The sequence below is a fragment of the Cebus imitator genome, unplaced genomic scaffold (genome assembly GCF_001604975.1).
Source record: "Cebus imitator isolate Cc_AM_T3 unplaced genomic scaffold, Cebus_imitator-1.0 Scaffold56, whole genome shotgun sequence".
NCBI classification, from domain to species: Eukaryota; Metazoa; Chordata; class Mammalia; order Primates; family Cebidae; genus Cebus; species Cebus imitator.
Genome location: NW_016107371.1, coordinates 6,915,067 through 6,936,967, shown reverse-complemented (window position 1 = coordinate 6,936,967; position 21,901 = coordinate 6,915,067). Strand labels below are relative to the sequence as shown.

Sequence of the window (21,901 nt, the reverse complement as noted above, 5' to 3'; positions counted from 1 at the left end):
TAGAACTTAAATATGTTTGAAATGTTTTTAATCAAATCTGGACAACTGGACACACATAATTACTCTATCATAAATTCTATATAACAGTTTATAGACCTCCAAATACATTGATATAGTTCCAGTATGTTTGGGATTACATGAGAAATAAAATTTAAAATAACAAATATCTTTATTTGGAAGATACTTAGACCATTAGGTTGGAGACCATCAGGTTGAGTATGAAACTGATACAGAATTAGGCAGCAGTATTTGAGAGCATCGTTACATAAAGTGCTGCTAAAGCCCAATGGGCCAATGGGGTCAGGGCGTTGCACAGCTATGGAAGGAATCATAGAAGGGAGAAGTTAGTGGTTACGTTAGAACAGTCATGAAAAATCGTGGACTTAGCTGTATCCTTCCCTTCCTTCACCATCTAACCTGGGTGGCATGGGTGTAAAGAGTTAAGGGAATTCTAGGTTTAGAGGAAATGCATGAACATGAGGGGTGAAAGGATCAGTGACAAGACCTGATAGGAGACCTGGAGATAATGATTGATGCTGACAAACTAAAGGTAATAGGAATCAGATTTAGGGAGTGTATTCTGATTACATTTAAACCAGAAATGTTCTAAATTATGTATTAGAGTTATTTTACTTTAGATTTAATCTTTATCAAACCAGCACATGGATAAGGGCTACATTTTAGAAGCCTATAATATTCTTTATTTTGGAATACAGGCAGTGCTAGAAATAAGGAAGCCTGATGAAAACAGCCACTTGCATGGTTTTTCCAACAGTATTAGTAGGTATTTCTCTGATGAGGAAAGAGAGGGGAAGATTGTAATTTAGGGGATGGCTTAGGCTGCTTAATATAGCTTACACATTTAGCAAACATTTACTGTTTATATACTAGGCAGGGTCAGTGTGTGTTTTTACAAAAAAATTAGGGGAATTGAATGTGCTAAGAACTGTGACAGTGACACATTAGCTGCTCAGGGAAGTCATGGGGCATCAGCTAACTTGTCCTTGGAGATGGGTGAGTCTTCAGCTTTCTAGAGAGTGTGTTATAAGACTCTAGAAGGAGGAGTAGGGTGAGAGCAAGAGGGTAAAGCGGGGAGTCATTTGAGCGTTGGAAAACAAAGTGTGAGAAATGGAATCTTGGAAGCGGAGGATGGAGGATTTGTAAGCTGGGAAGACCTATGATGTTCTTGTTTTAGAATATCGTCTTATGTCAGCAGGAAAAATAGGTTGAGGAGAGGGCCAGCGAGGAGGCACAGAGACTGTTTAGAAAGCTGTTGCTCTAATCCCAGGCCAGAAATGAGGACTTCAGCTAAGGCAGTGGTACCTGAGGTGGGGAGGAAGAGACAGATTCAGGAGATTAGAAGACAGAGCCATCAGAAGGTGGTGGTTCATTGGACGCAAGGATAACGGAGAGAAGAGACCTCAATGACTCGAAGGTTTCTGCTTTTAAGAATTGTACAAATACAGTGCCACTCACTGGGGGGAATACAAATGTGAGGTAGCTTTGAGCTTATTGGATATTATTACTGATTTTTGTTTTCATCGAGAGCAAAAGGAGTTGAGGTTTAAAAATGTTGACTTGAGATAACACACTTGAGTAGAGATGTGCTTTGGAGAATCTGAGTCTGTTTTAGATAAAAGCCAATTAGGATCCAGTAACTCCATGCTATCCTGCCATATCTGATGATCCTATTAATAATGACCCCAAATATTGATCACAGATGCAGATATTACCAGGGATATTTATTATGCTTAAATGCTTACGAGGATGATAATATATGGTTAAACCTGATTGTTGTGGGAGTCAAACTGCTGCGTCATCTATCTGTGGCAAAGATGTATGATACTTCCAAGAGTCCTTCAAGCACAGGGCCATGTGTTGGGAAAATTATTTTCCTCTACAGTGAATGGCAAATAGGACTACCCCACACAAATTTGTGTAGTTTGTTACTTATGTTTGGTGTCTGTCTCTCTCAGTCCTACTCCCCTAAACTTTACCTGTGTTTTTTATTGGTCATGACCCTTTCTCTTCTACTGACTATGTATTTTCATCAGTATCCCATCTCCATTCCAAAAGATAGGTATTGTTCATTGTTGACACATACTGCTTTGAAACCTCTTCATATTAGAATGAAGTGGTTCTCACAGTGTGGATCAGAACCACCTGTTAAAACACAGATTGTAGGATTGCACCCCTGGAGTTTCTCATTCAGTAGATCTGAGATGGAGCCCAAATTTGCATTTTTAACAAGTTTCCCGGTGTGGCAGACATGGCTGGCTCAGAGATTACACTTTGAGAATCACGGCTGCTGTGTAATAATTATGCCACTAGTTATGGAATAGAAGACTTCCTAATTAATGGAAGACAAGTTTCAGTACCTTCTAAGCATATGAGGATATTATGAGGAAATGTTTATTTTCCCCCACTTCTCTTATTCACACACATCTGTTTATGGACTGTCCAGATCATGAGCTGATTATGATAGAATGTGCTAGAATATGCTGGCTTTTGGGACAGGCTTTCACTACGCTTGCCTCGCCCCTTCCCTAACTTTTTTCTCTGCCTCTCACACTTCCTCATAACACTCTCTTCCTTCTCTAAGATTTTCACTATGCGTTCTGGAACATGTATTTTAATTTGTAATTGTGTCTCGTATCTTACAACTAATTCTATTTTGCTTTTTGTTGATAAAGTTCTGATTGAACTATAGCTTCTACATGAATAGAAGCACTGTAAAGCTTTATTTTGTGCTACAGTTTTAGAGTAAGGAAGCGGAGGGGAGTGTTTGGGGACAGGAGAACAGGGATCATGGTGGATTGCACTGCCAGAGCCCCTTCTCGCTCAGTTCACAACTGGCTTCCAGGCTAGAGACTGGACAGGTGCCTCAACTTATTCTTTGACAACGAGTGAACTACATAGTCTCTTAGCCCCAGCGTCCTCATGTCTAAAAACTAGTGGAGACTGTGAGATCATTGCTCTAACATTCTGTGGTTCTGTGAATGCCTCCTGAAGTTACTGCCTTTTGATATTCTAGACCAGCCTGTCTCCTCAAACTCCAGATGGAAATGGCCATTCCATACTCTCCTAACCACTGTGTGATGTAGGCAAACATTACATTGTACCCTATAGTATTTGTAAACATCTACATTGCACAATTGAAAAGACAAGCTCAGAGAGGTTTACAAACCTACCCAAGGACACACAGTATGAAGGAGAGCTAACGATAGGATCTAGGATTCTCTCTAACTCAAACGCCCATGTTTCTTTAATTAAACTATGCAGATTCTCTTGGAGAAAACAAAATAAAAAATACATCATTGGTCCATGTTCAACTGCCCATCATAAAAAAGAAATACATCATTGGCTAGGGTTAGGATTTTGTCCCTTTGGCAGAAGGTGGGACAGGTAGATCTTCACTTTGAAGTGGTACACCTTCAGCATTCTTTTGTGCTGGTTTCTTTCCCAAATTGAGAGGGACCTTTCCTACAGGCCAGTCTGCAGAAGGCACTCCATGCGTTAATAGGCTCCTGCCAGCTGGAGCAAGCTCATTGCCCTGAAGTGGCTTTACATCACTATGCAGGAGTTGCTACCAGCTGGTTAATACACTGGCCATCACTTGGTGAGGTGGACACCCTACTATCTCCTTATTAGAAGATAACTGGATACTCTTACATGCTGAGTCTCTCAGTTCTTTTGTGCTTTCTTCTGAAAAAAAACCCATCTTTGCAAGAGAGCTGGCTATATTTGGACATACTTGTGACTGGGATAAAACAAAACATTTGTCAATTGATTTTAGTTTTAGGAGATTATATCAAAACATGTGACCTCACCAGGGTCACAGTTAAATTGACCGAGGTTAGCCAGTCAAGGGCTTGGCATCTCATAAGTTCTCAGTACATACTAGTTGAATGATTAAAATGTCCCAGATGGCTTGGGGTCCCTGAGCGTAGGAGTGAGACCTCATTGTGTTAGTTGCTCTTTTGTGGCAGATACTGTGTGGTGGCTTACTACTTATAAACACCTATTTAGCACTTTGGGGGTTAAGTCCTTTCTACGAGTTATTCAGTAGACACAAGACTACCAGAGGCAAGTGAACTAAGGCCTAGAAAAATTAAATAGCTTATTGAAAGTCAACTAGTATGTAGCAGAGTTAATACTAGAATGTGTTTGGCTGATGACATCCTTTGTTTGTTGTCACTGAACTATTAATTTCCTGGAATGCTTTTCAGTTTTGTTACAAACAGAGATAACTGTAAATTTGTGGAAGAGAGAAATTATAAATTGCAACTATTTTTACATTTAATGAAGGCATTCCTATTAACTACTTTTAGCATTTAAAATCATGTAAAGATAATGAATCTCTTGATGCCAAGACACTAAATATGCATTATCTAGGAAGGTGATGGTTCAGTGGAACAACCTGATAGGCTACTATGTATCACGAGATAGCCCTTTTCAATGTCTTCCTTATTGTTTTAGAGAGGTAGCGTGGACAGTGATAATCAGGTGATTCTTTTATTTAATAGGCGATAGTCAACAATGTATCAAATCTCTGCATTCTATAAATTGAGTTCAGATGAAGATAAGCAGTAGCTTACTGCATCATGCCAAAGAAAAGAACAACACATTTCAAATAATTCTTAAAGTAGAGGATGTCTTGTTCAATTAATAAACCCTTTCACTGATCAACCTGTGTGTGTGTGTGTGTGTGTGTGTGTGTGTGTGTGTGTGTGTCTTCCCAAGCTTTACTTTCCCTTTGGCATAGTGAGTTTGGAGTCCCAAGACTGTTTTTTCTTTCATAAAGTGGACCAATGCAGGTCAAACTGGCATTGTTCGAGGGTCAACTGTACCTTAAAATAAACCATGTAGTATAGACAAAACCGCTAAGCAGTTATAAATCCAAGTATTAGAAAAATCTGAACTTTGTTGACTGTTTTTTTTTCTTAGTCAGTTCAAATCCCATTAAAAATATCAAAGCATTCAATTTTATCTTCTAAAAGGAGAAATCAGTTTATGGTAAATTCTATCTCTAAAAAAACATTGGATTTGAAGAAAAGGGCTCCGATTTGAGCTCTGACAGTAACTACCTTTGTAAGCTTAGACAAATTACGTAACACACTGGAATAATAGCATTCTAGTAACTTGGGTATATGAAAACATCAGCTCACTGCAGAGGAATATCTGATGTTGGCATTTCCTTTTTACAATATTGAACTCTTTATAACTTATATGTATTTTAAGTCTAGTTTCTTTAATGTTCAGTCTCTCCCTCCTACCCTTATTTCTACTTTGTTTATGGTTAAGGACTGTGCATACCTTTTGTTTCTTAAAGAAAGACAAAACATGAGACATAAGAGCTTTTACATGATGTTTAAAAATTTGGTACCTAATTTGAAAATGTAGCACTGTATAATCTCAAGTATAATTACGCCGTTACATTAAAATATACAAAATGGGCTGGGCATAGTGGCTCACATCTGTGATCTCAGCACTTTGGGAGGCCAAGGAGGGTAGATCACTTGAGGTCAGGAGTTAGAGACCAGCCTGGCCAACGTGATGAAACCCCATCTCTACAAAAAAAACCAGTCAGGCATGGTGGCAGGCACCCGTAATCCCAGCTACTTGGGAGAGTGAGGCAAGTGAATCACTTGAACCTGGGAGGCAGAGGTTGCAGTGAGCCGAGATTGCACCACTGCATTCCATCCTGAGTGAAGAATTATCATAAGTATCTGGGTGCTGGTAGGGCATGGGATGTTTTGAAGAAACTTGACACATGTAATTGAGCCTGACTAAGGGGGAAAGGTACATGTGGAGATGAGGCTAGGAAGGTAGAGAGACATGCCGAGCAAGGAAGATCTTGTGTTTTAAAATCAAGGGTTTGAACTTGGTTCTGCAAGTGACAGTGAGCCATTGAAGCATTTTAAGCAGGGAAATGACATGAAAATGTGTGTTTTTGAAAGATCACAGCGTTCCTCTTGTAGCTGCAATAAAGCAACCTTAATTTTGTCATTGTGATCTGTAGCACCTGTATGGGTAAACCACCAAGGATTTCAGTAGGCCAGGTCAGGGATGACATTAACAACTTCAGTAATGGTTATTCACCTGCACAGTGCATTGTTTAATGTACCGGTCCACAGTTGCAATGCAGTAGCTGCCTGCTGTGAGCTATAGACCCAGTTTAAATTCATTGCATTACCATTTATGGAAAACTCAAAGAGCACTCTTTCTCCTAATTTGTCCTGGAAGATAGATTATATCAAATAGATATTCTAAAAGCTAGAATAAACATTTTTTTCTCTCTGTGACAAAGATGGCTATATGGTTTTCAATACTCTACTAAAGATTTTACTTTTATTTTTAGTAATGGTACTAATGGTTGGAAAGTAAAAATCCAGCCCTTCTATTTAATAGAGGACATTTTATTTTCCAAGCTTACATTTAAGTTTCTTGTGGATTTGGTAGTTCTTGTAAATGAGCCTATTATTTCAGTAGAGACCCAACTTAGGCGACCCCATTCTATTATTATATTTCCAAGTCAGATGCCACCTTGTGCTGTTTTTCTTTATGTAAATAAAGCATATACCTAATACTTTGGTTTTTAAAATACTTTCACCTACATCTTTTTATTTGCATCTGAACATCCTGCAAGGGAGGTAATATCCTCATTACAGAGCAGGTAACAGGCATTCTGATAAGTCCACTAGCAGGCCTTAGGCTTGCCTGCCACTGCGTGATACAACCAAGACTGTATCTACTTTTATCATCAAACTAGATTGGCATACTTGACAAAGCCACCCTCACAAACAGAACAATTAAACATATCAAACTATAGGACTGGGAATAAATGGCAAGCTAGTTTCAGCCAAAACAGATTGCTTTGTAAAAGTCTTCTTTCTTCCTTTCTTTCCAACCAGCAACTTAGTTCAAAAGTCAGTGCCACATCAAGCAAGAAGTTAGAAGCTTATTAAAATAGGATGGCATATTGACTTCGTTGATGACTGATCAGGAGTCATCATTCTTGATTTATCAATACAGTGTGAATAAAATTAAAAATATTAAAAGTATTCCCATGTCAAGATAACTGAATTACAGCATCCTCATGCTCATCTGATGTTTGTCTTATGCCCACAGCCAGATGGAGTATGTAAGACATCACTATGCCTCCCCAAGCTTAAATGCTACTATTTGGTGTTTTCAAAATAAAACTCTTTATTTTTTTTCCTTTTTTCTATCAAGGTACCCGATGGATTTCAGTAATTCTCTAGTCTAGGGGTCAGCAAATTATGACCCAAGGGCAAAATTTGGACGGCTATCTTTTCTGTAAGGCCCTTGAGCTAAGAATAGCTTTTAGATTTTTTAAAGTGATTGAGATTTAAAACAAAAAATCAGAACAATATTTTATGACACATGAAAATGATACTTTTAAATTTCTATGTTCATGAAGTTTTATTGGAAAACAGCCATGTTGAATCATTTACGTATTGCCTATGGCTGTATTTTGTGTTACGAAAGAGATGAGTTGTTTAGACAGAGACCGTATGGTCTGAAAAGCCTAAAATATTTACTATCTGGCTTGTTATAGGAAAAGTTTGCTCTAGCCTATTTGGAGTGTAAAGGGATTAAGAGATTCTTCTTGTTTTCCTTGGATAAAGGTTCAGTGGAGGGTAAGACATATATTAGCTTACATGTGCTTTTCCATTTAGTTGGGTGGAGAGATGTACATTTTCCAACCTTTGGAAAAATCCAACTAAAGATGCGGGTCTGAAGTTTATTAAACCGCTCTAGTTCAACCTTAATATAAAAGGGTGACAAGTTACCAAAAAAAGGAAAAGCACAAGACCTAACCAAGATGAGAGTTATAATAATGGCAGGAATTTAATATTTGATAGGAGATACTAATTTGGCTTATAAGTTTTGAAACTTTTCATTAAGATCACATTCATTTCCTATTTTATTTTGAGGTAGTTGTCCTTCTCCCGCTGTTTCTCACCTCTACCATGGGGAAAAAAAGTTCCTTTTAAAGCATTTAACATTCCTAGCGAATATGTTCATTTTAATTTCATTTGTTTTGAGAATGATTTCAAATGTGCATCACTCGAATATATGAGAAATAAAGCCAATATTTTCAGAGTTCCTCATTATTTGACCACATGATTTTACACTAACCTCAATGTTTCTTCTTATTTTTTGTATATGGGTATGCACGATATAATATTTAAACATTCAAATATTACAGTGAAGCAACTAGTAGCATATTTCAAAAGTTTGAATTTGGAGTTTTTAAAAAGTAAAATGTTGCAACACTTCAAGTTAAATATTTTTCCCTGATTTTTGACAGCATATATATCCTCAGAAGTTAAAAGATTGAAAGGCATATAAGAGAAGTCTATAGCTGTCTGAAAAACAGTATGTAAATTTCTAGATAGAGTCCACTAATCCTACCTAATTGGAACTTGAGGATTTAAATCACAGGCTAGGTCAGGATTTTACTGTATGATATAGGTAAGTCAGGTATTTCCCACTTTTTATCTGATGGTTAAGGGGGTAGGGCATAAAGACAATGTGATTTCTACCCTCTGTCCCCACCAGGTCAAATTGCCTTTAGATCTTAGTTTCCTAACTCCTGGTTCCTAATGTTCAAAGCAGATGATTTTCCATGTAGGTGCCCAACAGATTATTGTGATCAATTTGTGACCTAAACAAGGGTGACGGCACTGAATTTACTATAGACAGTGGGCAGTACCCTTTATTGGGTAGTGTCCTTTATTTGAGCAGTGCATATATATGTATTTTTATTAAAACTATATGTATACAGTGTATTAAAATTATATCTGGTTTTTCCACGTGGAGTATCCTGTTTGAGCTTCCTTCCATCCACCATCTTGAACTGTCATCCTTTTGTCCTAGTTGTTAAAAATATTTTATTTTATTTATTATTGATATTTAATAGTTGTATGTATTTTTAAGAGGACATGTGATATTTTAATATCTGTATACCATGTGAAATGATTAAATTGGAGTAATTGGGATATCCATCACTTCAAACATTTACCTTTTGTGTTGGGAACATTGCAGTTCTTCTATTTTGAAATATATAATAAATGACTGCTAACTATAGTTTTCCTATTGTTCTATTGAATACTATAACTTACTTCTTCCCTCTAACTGCATGTTTGTAGCCCTTGACTAACTTCTTTTCATCCCCTTCTCTTCCTAGTCCTTGGTAACCACAATTCTACTCTCTGTCTTCATAAGATCTACTTTTTTAGCTTCCATAGGTGAATGAGGATATTTGATATTTGTCTTTCTGTGCCTGACTTATTTTACTTAATGTAATATCCCCCAGTTCCAACCAGGTAGTGGGAAATGACAGGATTTCATTCTAGTTTTATGGCTGAATAACATTCTATTGTGTGTGTATACATACATTTTCTTTATCCTTTCATCCATTGATGGGCACTCAGGTTGATTCCATATCTTGGCTATTATAAATATTGCTGCAACAAACATGAAAGTGCAGACATCTCTTCGATTTCCCTTCTTTTGAATATATACTCAGCAACGGGATTGCTGAATCACATGGTAGTAAATTTTTATACTCATAAAAGCTGACTTTTTGATAGCTAATTACACAGCAGGTACTGTGCTGAGATCTTTGCACTTATTAAGCCTCTGAATCCTCTTAAGCCTACAAGATAGAGGCTGATGTTACCTTTTTTTAAAAAATACATGAGGACATTAAGACAAAGAGTGCTTCACTGACTTGACCACAGTCACACAATAGTAAGTGGTCCAAGATTCTAACCTCAGATCTGCTAACCACTGTACTACTTGAGTGGCCACTATATTCTCAACATAGTTCTTATTTCCTGCCCCTTGCTCTTATTCTAAGGGTCCTGTTCTGAATTTGACATAATTGAATTTCATCCTATTCCAACTATCCTAACTAATTTAACTCTTTTATTTAGGTTGAAATATAATGAAGCCTCTAATGAGCTATGTGTTAATTGATTGTATTATAGAAAATGTAATTTTAGCTTAGGATTAATAATTTTTATCAATACGCAGTCTAATGGAGTTACTGCAATGGTAAATATTAGAAATGCATGATTTTCATAATATAAAGCTTAAAATATAGGGATATTTATAATGCCATTGCAAATTTTGAGAAGAAATGTTAAATAGTAGTATTTGAAATTGTTAGATAAGCCTAAAATATTTAATTTTTAAAAACCTCCTATTAAGTTTCATAATCTAGAGCTTTCCAGGTGAAAATTTGCTAAAAGTCTAATTTTGAATGTTTAGGGAACAAACTGTGCCTTTAATTTCTGTTCAGTTTTAACACTCAACGGGGAGAGAAATCTGTAGAGGTTTCTAGGGGTTGGCTTGATGTCCTTTGATTCTTGCATCTGCTACTTGAGGACTAAATAAATGCCCTGTTGTGTGTCAGTGACTGCCACATTAGCATCTGATGCTAATGATGATTAGATGCCACAATAGCATCTGAACAGAGATGCTATTTTAAAATAAGAGCAGCTGGACAACAAGCAGTTGGATTTTCATGGCATGCTAAGGAAGTCAGAAGTCCATAGCCCTGATGGGCATAAAGAAATAAGAGAACACAGATTTCTAGAGGTGTTTGGGGTCCCTTCTACCTTACTGACTTCTTCCCTTTCTCCAATAATTGATTGTAATAAATATAATTACATTTTTAAGCTGGATTTAACAAAGGTTGATGTTTCTCTGTTTTTAATTTGAGGATTTACTTTTCTCATTTATATGATTGACCATGCTGAGATATTCAGTTAAGAGATGGTTCTTGTCATCTTGGTTTTGCTGGGAGGAGAAACAAAGGGAACTCTGTCCCTTTGCCAAGTGCCCTGAGAGCACTATGAGACCAAAGGAAAGTGATAGTTGTATGATGAAAACTGGCTTCTCTCAGTTTTTCATCTTCTCCTTCACTTGGTTTGTTACTTTTATGGATTCATTATAACTCCTCTCCCCAGTACTGTTAGTTCTTAGAGGGTTGAGCCTCCCGTTGGTTTTCCTGACCTGTACTCTCTTCTGCTTTCAGAAAGGTTAACTTTCTGACCATATTCACTCCCCATATCGCTCTGTCTATACTTCTAGCTTAGAGTAGTCACTTTATTCCCTAATTGCCTGTCTGTGGAGCTTTCCCTTCAGTAGACTGAAGATCCTGTGATGCAAGGACCTTGTTTTCTCATCTATGCTTCTATGTATCTATCAGGATGGTTGGCCCATAGGGGCTGTTACCTGTCTCAATGAGGAAACACGGTGAAATTATGCTCATACCCAGAATCTACAGGGACTAGTCACTGCTAGTCAGACCCAGCCCCTAATCTTAAACTGAGCTTCATTTTTATCAATACTTATTACTTATATACTTAAAACCACTCAAAACATGAATAATTTGTAATCCCTACCCACAGCCTCTAAACCCAAGTATCCATTCCCGTCACCTAACCTCCGCTTCCTCCAAGCCACTCCTCACCGGCTCATTACACGCCATGCAGATTTTCTTTATTGCCTCATCATGAAGGCAGCCACCCTTGCCAGGACTCTGCTGCTTCCTGTCACTCGAAAACTTGCTCATCTGAGGTTCCAACTTTCATAGCACACATCACCCACCTTCCTCTGATAGTTATGTTCTCCAGTATAATTGTTTTCAGGTGTTTAACCGTTGGTTCTTCCACATAATTTGCAGTTCTTTACAATAAGTATGGCTTTTTAATATTAGAAATATTTACAGTGCATGTGCAATCAATCTCACTAAGCATGCAAATACTACAGAAATCGAATTTTAAAATGGCATTCGTATTCATTTACTTGGCAAGCATTAAAACTCCACCGTGTGTCCAGTACTGTCTTAGGACTGGGAATTCACAGATGGGGGGAAAAAAAACCAACTTTAACAGCAGAACAGAAACGGGTCCCTTTTCTGTCTCTAAGGTACCCAACACATGCCTCCAATATCTCCTGTTACATTTTGATGCCCTGTTAGTGCCACATGGACCCCTCTGGCTTAGCACCTCTAGGATAGGGAGTGGGTTTAGAATCTCAGGGTTTGGCACATACGAGATTCTTGGAGAATGTTGGGAATGAACCATTGAGCTGGACTACAGTGTAATTTGAAAAATGTTATATTAGAGCCTGTACAAGGTACTGTGGGAGGATAGGAGAGAGGGTACTTAGCCTATTTTTCTGTTTCTTGGCCGAGGCAAGCCCTTCTTGCCAAATGACAGCCTTGTCAGACTGCATTTGGATGCAGTTTCACTTGGACAGTAATTTTACTTAAACCAATATTGGCAGTCCTCATTTGGTCGGTTACATTTTTAAGGAGGCACTGTAATTTAGAAGCATGTAAGTTGGCTAAACTAGGGTCTTTTATTTGAGCAAGGACTTAAAGCCCATATTTTTATAGAAAAGGCCTATGTTTAGTAAATTTTAATATACCTATTATGTAGTGTCAGTTTTCTAAGGTTCAGCAGTCTATTTTATGATCCTACTGGTGTTCTAATGGTGAGTAACTCATTTATTTATAAGATTTACATAGAGGTTTTCTAAAGTGCATGGAAGAAACTGTTAACACAGTGGCTGTTTCTTGAGAGCAGGCCTGATGTGCCATTCAGGTGAGAAAAAGGATTTGTATTTTTTCCTGTAAACCTTCTGTACTGCTTTGAGTTTTTACTTATAATGAGAATGTTTGACTTTTATATAAAAATGAGTTAATAGAGTTGATATGAATCCCAGTTACGTGATAAAATGCTGAAGTAGTGTTTGGAAAATGGCTATAGGCTGGGGGAGGAAGTATAGAACGATGAAACTTCACAAGTGTTTTTGTCCCTACACACACACACACACACACACACACACACACACACACACAGCAGAAGAGTTACCTCCTGGATAAATGGCTGAACAGAGCAGGGCGTTGTGGTTGGATTGGGAGCTGCTGGGGAAATGTTGTCAAAGGCTGTGAAGCACATCAAGTAGGCGACTTCCTGGATTAGGTGGTTTGTGGAGCTGCTTGCTTTAAAAAGTGTTGGATTTGTAGATGTTTGGGAGCAGATGAGCTCTGTCAGTGCAGGCTGCTGAATGCATGGGCTGCCTGCATTGGTTTTATGTAGTGGCAAAGAACAAATGAGGCCAGGAAGGCCAGCACAGCTTCAGGCGCTAGGACTTGGCACTGATCAAACCTTTTAAAAGAAATGCTTTATTACAGAGACAATATTTTATTTAGTTTTTTCCCTTACAATTTGAGTGAAGTAAGAGCACCACTATTGAACGTGTGAAAACAAAGGATACTGGAAAGAGATGACTAATGAAAGTATATTTTGAAGATTATAGCAGGTTCAACATTATTAAATCAGGAGTATAATTCATGCACCAAAATCTGAAAATGTTTCAGATGTGATAGATGCCTTTATTCTTGCCTGTTAAAAAGAACTTAATTTTACAATGTTAATGGAGTGGCGCTTTTTTGAGTAAACTTAAGTAGGTCACAAATATATATTGTAATAAACTTTTCTATGATACTTTAATTACATAACATAATTATAAAGGATATAATTCAGAAAAATAACTCTAACATATTTCGAAATTCTACCATCCCCTCCCCAGATTAACTTCTCTAAGCTACTTCATACACATGAACACATGCATGCATAGTTTTATTGTGTCATACTATATATATCTTGCAACCCTGCAACTTGCCGTTTTTTTTCCCTTTTTGAGGCAGGGTCTCACTTTGTTGACTAAGCTGGAGTGCAGTGGCACAAACAGAGCTCACTGCAGCCATGACCTCCCGGGCTCAAGTGATCCTCCTGCTTCAGACCCCTCCAGGTAGCTGAGACAACAGGCACACACTACCATGCCCAACTAAATTTTGTAGAGATGGGGTTTCACCATGTTGCCTAGGCTGAACTTGAACTCCTGAGCTCAAGTGATCCATCCACCTTGGCCTTCCAAAGTGTTGGGATTACAGATGTGAGCCACCATGCCCAGCCAACTTGTCTTTTTTTTGTTGTTGTTAACTTAATTATGGGTTTTCCAGGTCATTACTTATAATTCATCTTGTACTTTTAAATTTGAACATATCATATTTGTATTCTACTTAAATTTGAGAACAAATAATTAAGCTTTCATCTAGCAGGATTTAAACTTGAAGAAGTTAGAAAACACTTTACAGAGAATGACAGGTATTTCAGCAGTTCCATATTCTATGAACTGGTATTAGGAGCATGGAATGAAATGAGGAAAGGGAGCTACAAGTAACAATAAAGATCAGCAAAGGACCTGGTAAAATTAATTCCAAATGCTTGTTGCTGTAACTTTTTGACCAAAAAGCTTATTGGTATGGGTATATTTTAAAGAGAAATCAGGCCTTGTAGATGATAGCTGATTTATGAAGTGTATAGTCCTTTTTTTTCTCTTTAAGTATAAATGCTTTTTTTCTTCCTCACCCGTTAGTTCTGTTTTATCCTTTTAAACGTTAATCACTATTTCTTGGAAAGTAACTCTACAGCAGGAAGGGCTGCTTGTTTTTTTAAAAATATAGCAAGAAAACTAACAATTTGTGGACATAATGGTCATGTATTTTGACCATGATTAAGAGGTTATTGACCAGTTATGGACCATGGTTTTATTAAAATATAGGTTACAGAAGTTAACACTACAAACGAACCTTTTATGGGGTGATAAACTGTTCTTCCGTGCTCACCATTTCCCTCCCCACCAAAGGAGCAATAGAGTAGATTTGTATGTGGACTTTAACCCACACATATTTGGTGTTTAGTTTATAAATTTGGTAACATTTTAGAAGTTGCATTAGCTGCTTCATAGTGGTCATTTAATACAAAAAGCCTGTTTAGACTCAAAATTGAAAGGCGAAGAGTTGGCATTTTTAATAAGTCTAGACACAGTCATTTCTTATGTGATCTATTTTAATGAAATTTATTTTTAGCTTTAAATTTAGCCTTTAAATCACTAAAATCTTCAGTGATTTCACATTTTGGCTACACTTTTTACCCCTTTATCTCTTTGCTTATAGAACTTTATGCTTAAAAGATTTTCTGAATCCTTAAAGCACACAGTATAGTTCTGGAGGCTTGTTAAATGAATACATGTGATGTCAGAGTTTTCATAGCACTTTATGTGCCATCATTTGCATCAGTTAAAACTGTTACAAGTAATAAGGTACATACAGTCTGTTGAAAACCTGACCTTTCAATTTACCAGTCCTCCAAATTTCTTTACTTTCCTTGAAGAGTAGTTAAGAGTGTATTTATTTTCACCTGTGCATGCCAAGGATTTCTGGCCCAGATGTTACTGGCCTACCAGGGAATCTGATCTAGAATACAAGCCTATGAATTATTGCTTCTTTTTATACCTTATTGTAATGTGTGTGGTTTAGTGAAAATATACATGTTTCTAATTTACTGTGGCTTCTATCTGCAGACTACCCATTATGAGCCTGTCAATTTACATATATTATTACAAAACCTTAGAATAGTTTTGTAAGGTCAGTGTTACCCCCTGTTTCATACAGGAGGAAATAGAGACTCAGAGAGGCATATAGTTGTCTAAAGTTACAGAGTTGGTAAGGGCAGAGCCTGGTATTCACACCCAGATGTAACACACCTGAAAGCACATCTGTTTCACAAACTTGTAGCAGATTTCAGTTAGTGAGTTATAGAGAGAAAGGTAATAGATTTAAAAGGCAGATGGTTTTGATGGCTTTCAGAACCAATTCAGCTGCTACTATGTGATTTTCTGTTAGTTCCAGATTTCCTATTTGCAAAGTGGAGATTCTATGGCCCACCATGTAGCATTATGGTGAAGATTCAGTAGAAATACATATAAAGCCTTTGACACACTGTAGGTTTTCAACAAAATGACCCAAACTTCCACCCACCCCCAAGTCACCCTCTGATGAATGTAGGTGCCAGTGTTCACCAGTGCCCTATAAAATAGACCATGCATTTTAAAACATTTTAAAAATTAAATTTCTTAACTCATTTACTATACCCAAATGCTTATTACAGTGTTCCCATTGTAGGCCTTTTGAGGGCAGACAGATTTCAATAGTGGCAGCAAATAATTTGTAGAAGGAATGTTTTCCTTTTCTTTAGAATTTTTTGTTTTAATCCAATCTGGAGAATAACAACATTTCTGAAAGTTCTCATGCTGCCTGGGGCCCTGGGCTGGCATCCTGTCTTCGATTATTGATGTGGTAACCTGTTGGAAGAGACAGGAATGATTTAGAATGAGATGGCACCAAAACAAATGAATTAAACAATATTTCTCTGACCATGAGCATTTCAAACTGGCTAACCAGTGAGTTTGTAAACATTTTATTTGTAAAACAAGTACATTTCTTTGACATTTTCTCTTTTTTCTCTTTAAAATTGCTTTTAGGATGCAGAATAGAAAACTGTGATTCTTGCTTTAGCAAAGACTTTTGTACCAAATGCAAAGTAGGCTTTTATTTGCATAGAGGCCGTTGCTTTGATGAATGTCCAGATGGGTTTGCACCATTAGAAGAAACCATGGAATGTGTGGGTGAGTCGTTTTTAATGTAACTCTCAAACTGCGACTTTTAACAGCTTTTTCTTGAAAATAGGCATGCTGGATATATTTAAACTGAAAAATAAATTGGTTCTCTTGTTCATCAGAACTGAAAATTACGTTCTTTGCTGACTTTAAGTATCATGACAAATTGGACAGTCTCGTATCTTGGTATAAAATTTGCTAGTTGTGCATTTGCTAGATTAATCTACTTAAGTGTCGACTAAGTTTGTTTTTTAATCACCTGTGTAATACATCCATTTCTTAATAAATTATTAGTAACTGTTAGAGACAAACATTTTGTTTAGAAGAAAATTTTTCAGCAATACCACGTGAACCAACTACTTTATTGCTTGTGCTATGTGTAGAAATTACAGAGCTGCTTGCTTAGCTGTTTGTGTAAATGAGAAAAAAAATGGAAAATAAATTATTTGTGCCATATTTTGTTGATTATATGTTACAAATGCATTAAAACAATTTTACTAAATTTATATACCTAGAATGCATAATTTAATAAATACACTATTTGTGAAAATGGTAATACACCTTTTATAAATTTTATATCTTCTGAGTGTTAGTAAAATGCATTGGAATTTTTATACCACTGATTGAAAGGTAAAGATCTGTCAGTGGCTACATTATGAGGAATCTCTTAATCTAATCATGGATATATTGACATGCCCCCCACCCCCAGAATTTCATTTGGTGTTATATATCTGATATGATATACAACACAGCTGTGTGTTATAGACTTTACATCTCTTAAAATGGAGACTTAGAAGAAAATTGACAATGTTTTTCTATAAAAATTTTGAAGTAGTCTGTAATTGTACATTTGAGAGCTTGCAGAGAAGACATTTAAATAAGTAGTTTTTGAATAAATAGGCACTTTCACGTTTCTACTTATATGCGAGTTAATACATTTATATAGGCACCACAATTAAGAAAGTCACTAGAATAACATACTCAGAATGTTGAATTTGCTTTTGAGAGGCAGGACACACACATTACAAATGTTCAGTGGAAATGCTGAAATCCTTAACTATAAACATATTATAGAGTCTGATGCATTCCTTGAATTAAAAAAAATCTTAATTGACTATGAAAAGTCTAAGAAGCAGCTATGATACCACTGAGGTCTAGAAGGTGGAAATATTAATTGTATGTGGACTCTGGGCCTAAACCCTCATTCAGTAGTAAGAAGAGGAGTTTTAATGGTGAAGTGGATGAGGAGGTTTAGCTTTGTATACCTTTATCCTTTTAGTTTCTCCTCTCCCTCTCTGGGGAGTTGGAGGGTAGCCTTTTTTCCACTATGTGGACTTAACATAGGGGATGCTAAAAGCTTTTACATATGTAGTAAAAACATATATTTTCAAATGACTGATCACATCTGTTTAGTTTTCAAACTGTAGTAATGTACAACACCAATATGGGGAATAAGAACCATGGTCTCCAGACACCTGTTGAAAGAACAGAAAAAATCAAAATGCAAAACAAGCTCCCCATATTTTTCACCAAGTGCTTCTAAAATAAAATACATTTGTGGATTTGGTGGAGGCACTTTCAGAATTAGCCTGTAAAATTTTGTCTTCTGTCGTGATAGGAAATAGTGTCTTCTACTTTAGGTTTCAGCTGCTGACTCTTTTAAAAGTTACACATTTCAGTGTCATTAGAACTATTCATAACAGCAAAAACATGGCATCAACTTAAATGTTCATCAGCGATAGACTGTATAAAGAAAACATGGTACATATATACCATCAAATACCATGCAGCCATAAAAAAGAATGGGATCAAGTCCTTTGCAGGGACAAGGATAGAGTTGGAAGCCATTATGCTCAGAAAACTAATGCAGGAACAGAAAACAAAACACCTCATGATTTCACTTATAAGTGGGAGCTGAATGATGTGAATGCATGAACACATGTGGGGGAACAACACACACTAGGGCCTGTCAGGATGGAGGTGATGTGGGAAGGGAGAGCATCAGGAGGAATAGCTAATGGATGCTGGGCTTAATACCCAGGTATTAGGATGATCTGTACAGCAGACCACCATGGCACACTATTACCTGTGTAACAAACCTGCACATCCTGCACATGTACCCCTGAACTTAAAAGCTGAAGGAAAAAATATAACTGACCAATTGTACCCTTTGAAAACTGAACTAAGACAAATGGAAAGTAACAGCTTATGAATTACTTAAGGGACATTGGGTTTTTTGTTTTTGTTTTTCTTTTTTTTTTTTTTTTCATTGTTGATAGAAATACCCTGTGGTTCAAAAAATTAAAGTTCCGAAAGGCGAGTATAGGTCTTCAAGGGCTGTACCCTTTAATTTTTGGTATCTGAAGGCAGGGGGAAGTGGGAATGAAGGAACACTGCTATGTAAATTTGATGTCAGTGAAGCAAATGGATACTAACTTACATATTTGTGTTTTTTTGTTTTTCTAACAATCTTTACTAGAAGGATGTGAAGTTGGTCACTGGAGTGAATGGGGAACTTGTAGCCGAAATAATCGCACATGTGGATTTAAATGGGGTCTGGAAACCAGAACACGGCAAATTATTAAAAAGCCAGCAAAAGACACAATACCGTGTCCAACCATTGCTGAATCCAGGAGATGCAAGATGGCATTGAGGCATTGTCCAGGAGGTAGGTTTGGATATATAATCACTACTATGCACTATGTGCTTTCTGAGTTCTCCCACTTTCTACCTACCTCCCTTCCAAAAATAATTATTTATCTATGAAGGAAGTCCGATAATATTGGTGAGAGGATAAAGTTTTGTCGTACTTATTTAAAAACAAATGCTTCAGTTGTGAAAAATGTTAAGTGCACATTTTATTACTTTCATAATACCTTAAGCATAATTTAGGAGAGTACCTTAGCAATTAGCTTTCTAAAATAAGATTTCTAAATGTGTTTTAGCGGCTTTTTCTGCAAATGTACCATAAAAGCGGGTCCTTACGAAATCAGGCCTTTGCAGATGTTGCTCTGAGGGAAGCGGCCAACTTTCAGTTGAGAAGAGTTTAGATTAGAAAGGTTTATGGAGTCTGTAAAATCATCTGCGTCGTTACTAGTTGAAGATGACAACTTAAAATAAACTTGCCCAAACACTGGGAGGAATAAACATTGTCTTAATGTTACCACAATTAGCTGTTTCTCTGTGTTTTGATGATAATTTGTAGAAAACAGCTACTGGTATGTGTGTGTTTATTCACATCTTTGTAGTAATTGTGCTGATTTGCAGTAATTATTCTGTAATAACAGGATTAGGTCCATTTAGAAATTGGAAGAGTACATAGCTGAGGTGCTGGCCGGCGTGGAATCAGTAAGTTGAAATGCAGGCCTGAGCCCTGTCACTGTGCCCTCCCTAAAGCAGTAATCACTGGGTTACATTTATTTTATCACTAGTAGATGCTACGTCACCATTTGCTCAAAATAGAAGAGTGAAAAAGAAAGTTGTGTTTGGAATACTGCTCTGTAAAATAACTACAACTTTTGTTTGCCTTCATTCTGTTTTTTGGTGCATAGCTTTTCAGCTTTATGACCATAGCCCAGAAACAGAATATATAACTGCTTAAAACAGGTTTATGACTGTGTTATGCAGCCTCAGAGAGAGTGTCTATGATCCATGGAGAAAGACAAAACTTTTAAGATTCGAAGACTCCAGTCAGCCTTTGAGACCTATTAGATCCAGATTCAGAAGCTACTATTAGGAAAGCAGCTTTTCCTCTTGAATTAGTTTTGATTTTCCTTACTGGATCTTTGAAACAAAGTTTTTGTGGGTCTGCTTTCCACTAACAAGGATGGTTTTGTTCACTTAAACTAGGTATTTTTTGGTCAAAATATAAGAAAATATTTTCTTAAAAACTAATAAGGCATTTCTTGGATAGCTGAGAGCATTTAACCTGCAGTCTTCTCCCTAAAAACAAACCTGATGTATTCAGGTATTGAAAAATAAAGACTTTCTTTGTTATGTATTGTTTATATAACTAGCCCCTCCCCCATTCCTCTTCCAGCAATGTGGTCCCCCAATTGTGGTTTACATTAATAGCAAAAATTAACTTGAAAATGCTCCTATAACAAACACGCTTATATGTAACAAGAGCCTTTCCTCCAGAACTCTTTATTTTGACTGAGCCTCGGTCTTGTTTGAGAATTTTCTAGATAATAGCTAGATTGTTAACCATAATATTTATTGCATTTGTATTTTTTATGTTATCAACAACAACATACTATCTTAATCAAATACAACTTGATAGTGTCAGCAGTTTAAATTATGCCAAAACAAATGCTTATGTATCATCTGCGAATCTCCTTTTGACAAGCTAACCAGTAACAGACTTGATTTAATTCTTACTGAAGTTTTACCAGGTTTTACTTATTAGGAAAGACTAGCTATAGCTCTAATTCTTGCATCTACATTTTCAGTTTAATCAAATCAATTTTATATAACCTTTAAATAAGTTTTCAAAGTTATATTAATTTTTTTTTTTACTGTTTAATAAAAGGAAACTAAATGTTGAGAGAAATGGCAAATTATTCTGTAACAAAGCAACTTATATTTACAAATGTAGGAGATGAAAACTGGAAAATTTGCTTTGTAACTTGAGCACATATTGATAAAAATTGGCATAACTTCCTGGGGAGTATCCCACCTTGCCTTAGGTGAGAGAGGGAAAAGTTCCTTTTTTCAATAGGTCATGGTGACTAATGGAAGAATGGAGAAGAAAGCCACTTTATCCCTTTTTACATCTTGATTTGATTTCAGTGATCTGCTTTGACAAACCATGCAAAAATGTAAGTCGTAATCAGGTTGAGAATACAGGCTTTTTTAAGATCTTTGCAACATATGTATGGATTTTTCTCCTGTTGGAGCCAATCTTAACCTGATTGCACACAAACGCAGCCTTAAGCTCCTTCACACGAAAGCAGCAGCACGTTAGAATCAGCTGCTTTCGATTACTGAAAGGCATTAAGTTAGAGGTCAGTGTAATGGTATAGTCATCACTATGCATATAAGATATTACATTGAAAACTATTAAATATGAAAACAAATGGCTTTAAGAGTTTGAAAAAAACAGTGTAATGCTTAGCCTAGTTTTTCCTTAACTATCATATGCTTATTTGCTTTCTTTTTTTTTTTTTTTTTAAAGAATATCTGGAAATATCTTTAGTAGATTGATTTACACTTGAAGTACTCAGTGTTCATTCCCAAACTTTTCCTTTAGATCAGTTATCTTTTTCTTTCATTTTTGATAGCATAACCTATAAGGTTTCCTGGGCTTTTCCAACAATCATTCTTCAGG

The 21,901-nt window shown here is 36.6% G+C and overlaps 1 protein-coding gene across 7 annotated transcripts in view; it reads left to right on the top strand.

Moving 5' to 3' along the window:
* RSPO2 (R-spondin 2) overlaps positions 1–21,901 on the top strand; it is a 172,960-nt gene that overhangs the window by 87,552 nt on the left and 63,507 nt on the right. For 6 of the 7 annotated variants that reach the window (XM_037738710.1, XM_017529002.2, XM_017529001.2 and 3 more), the window contains 2 exons: positions 16,438–16,581; positions 19,052–19,240. In XM_037738710.1, the coding sequence (XP_037594638.1) occupies positions 16,438–16,581; positions 19,052–19,240 (333 nt within the window). The remainder of the gene's footprint in view (positions 1–16,437; positions 16,582–19,051; positions 19,241–21,901) is intronic. The other variant, XM_017529003.2, reaches the window with a different exon arrangement.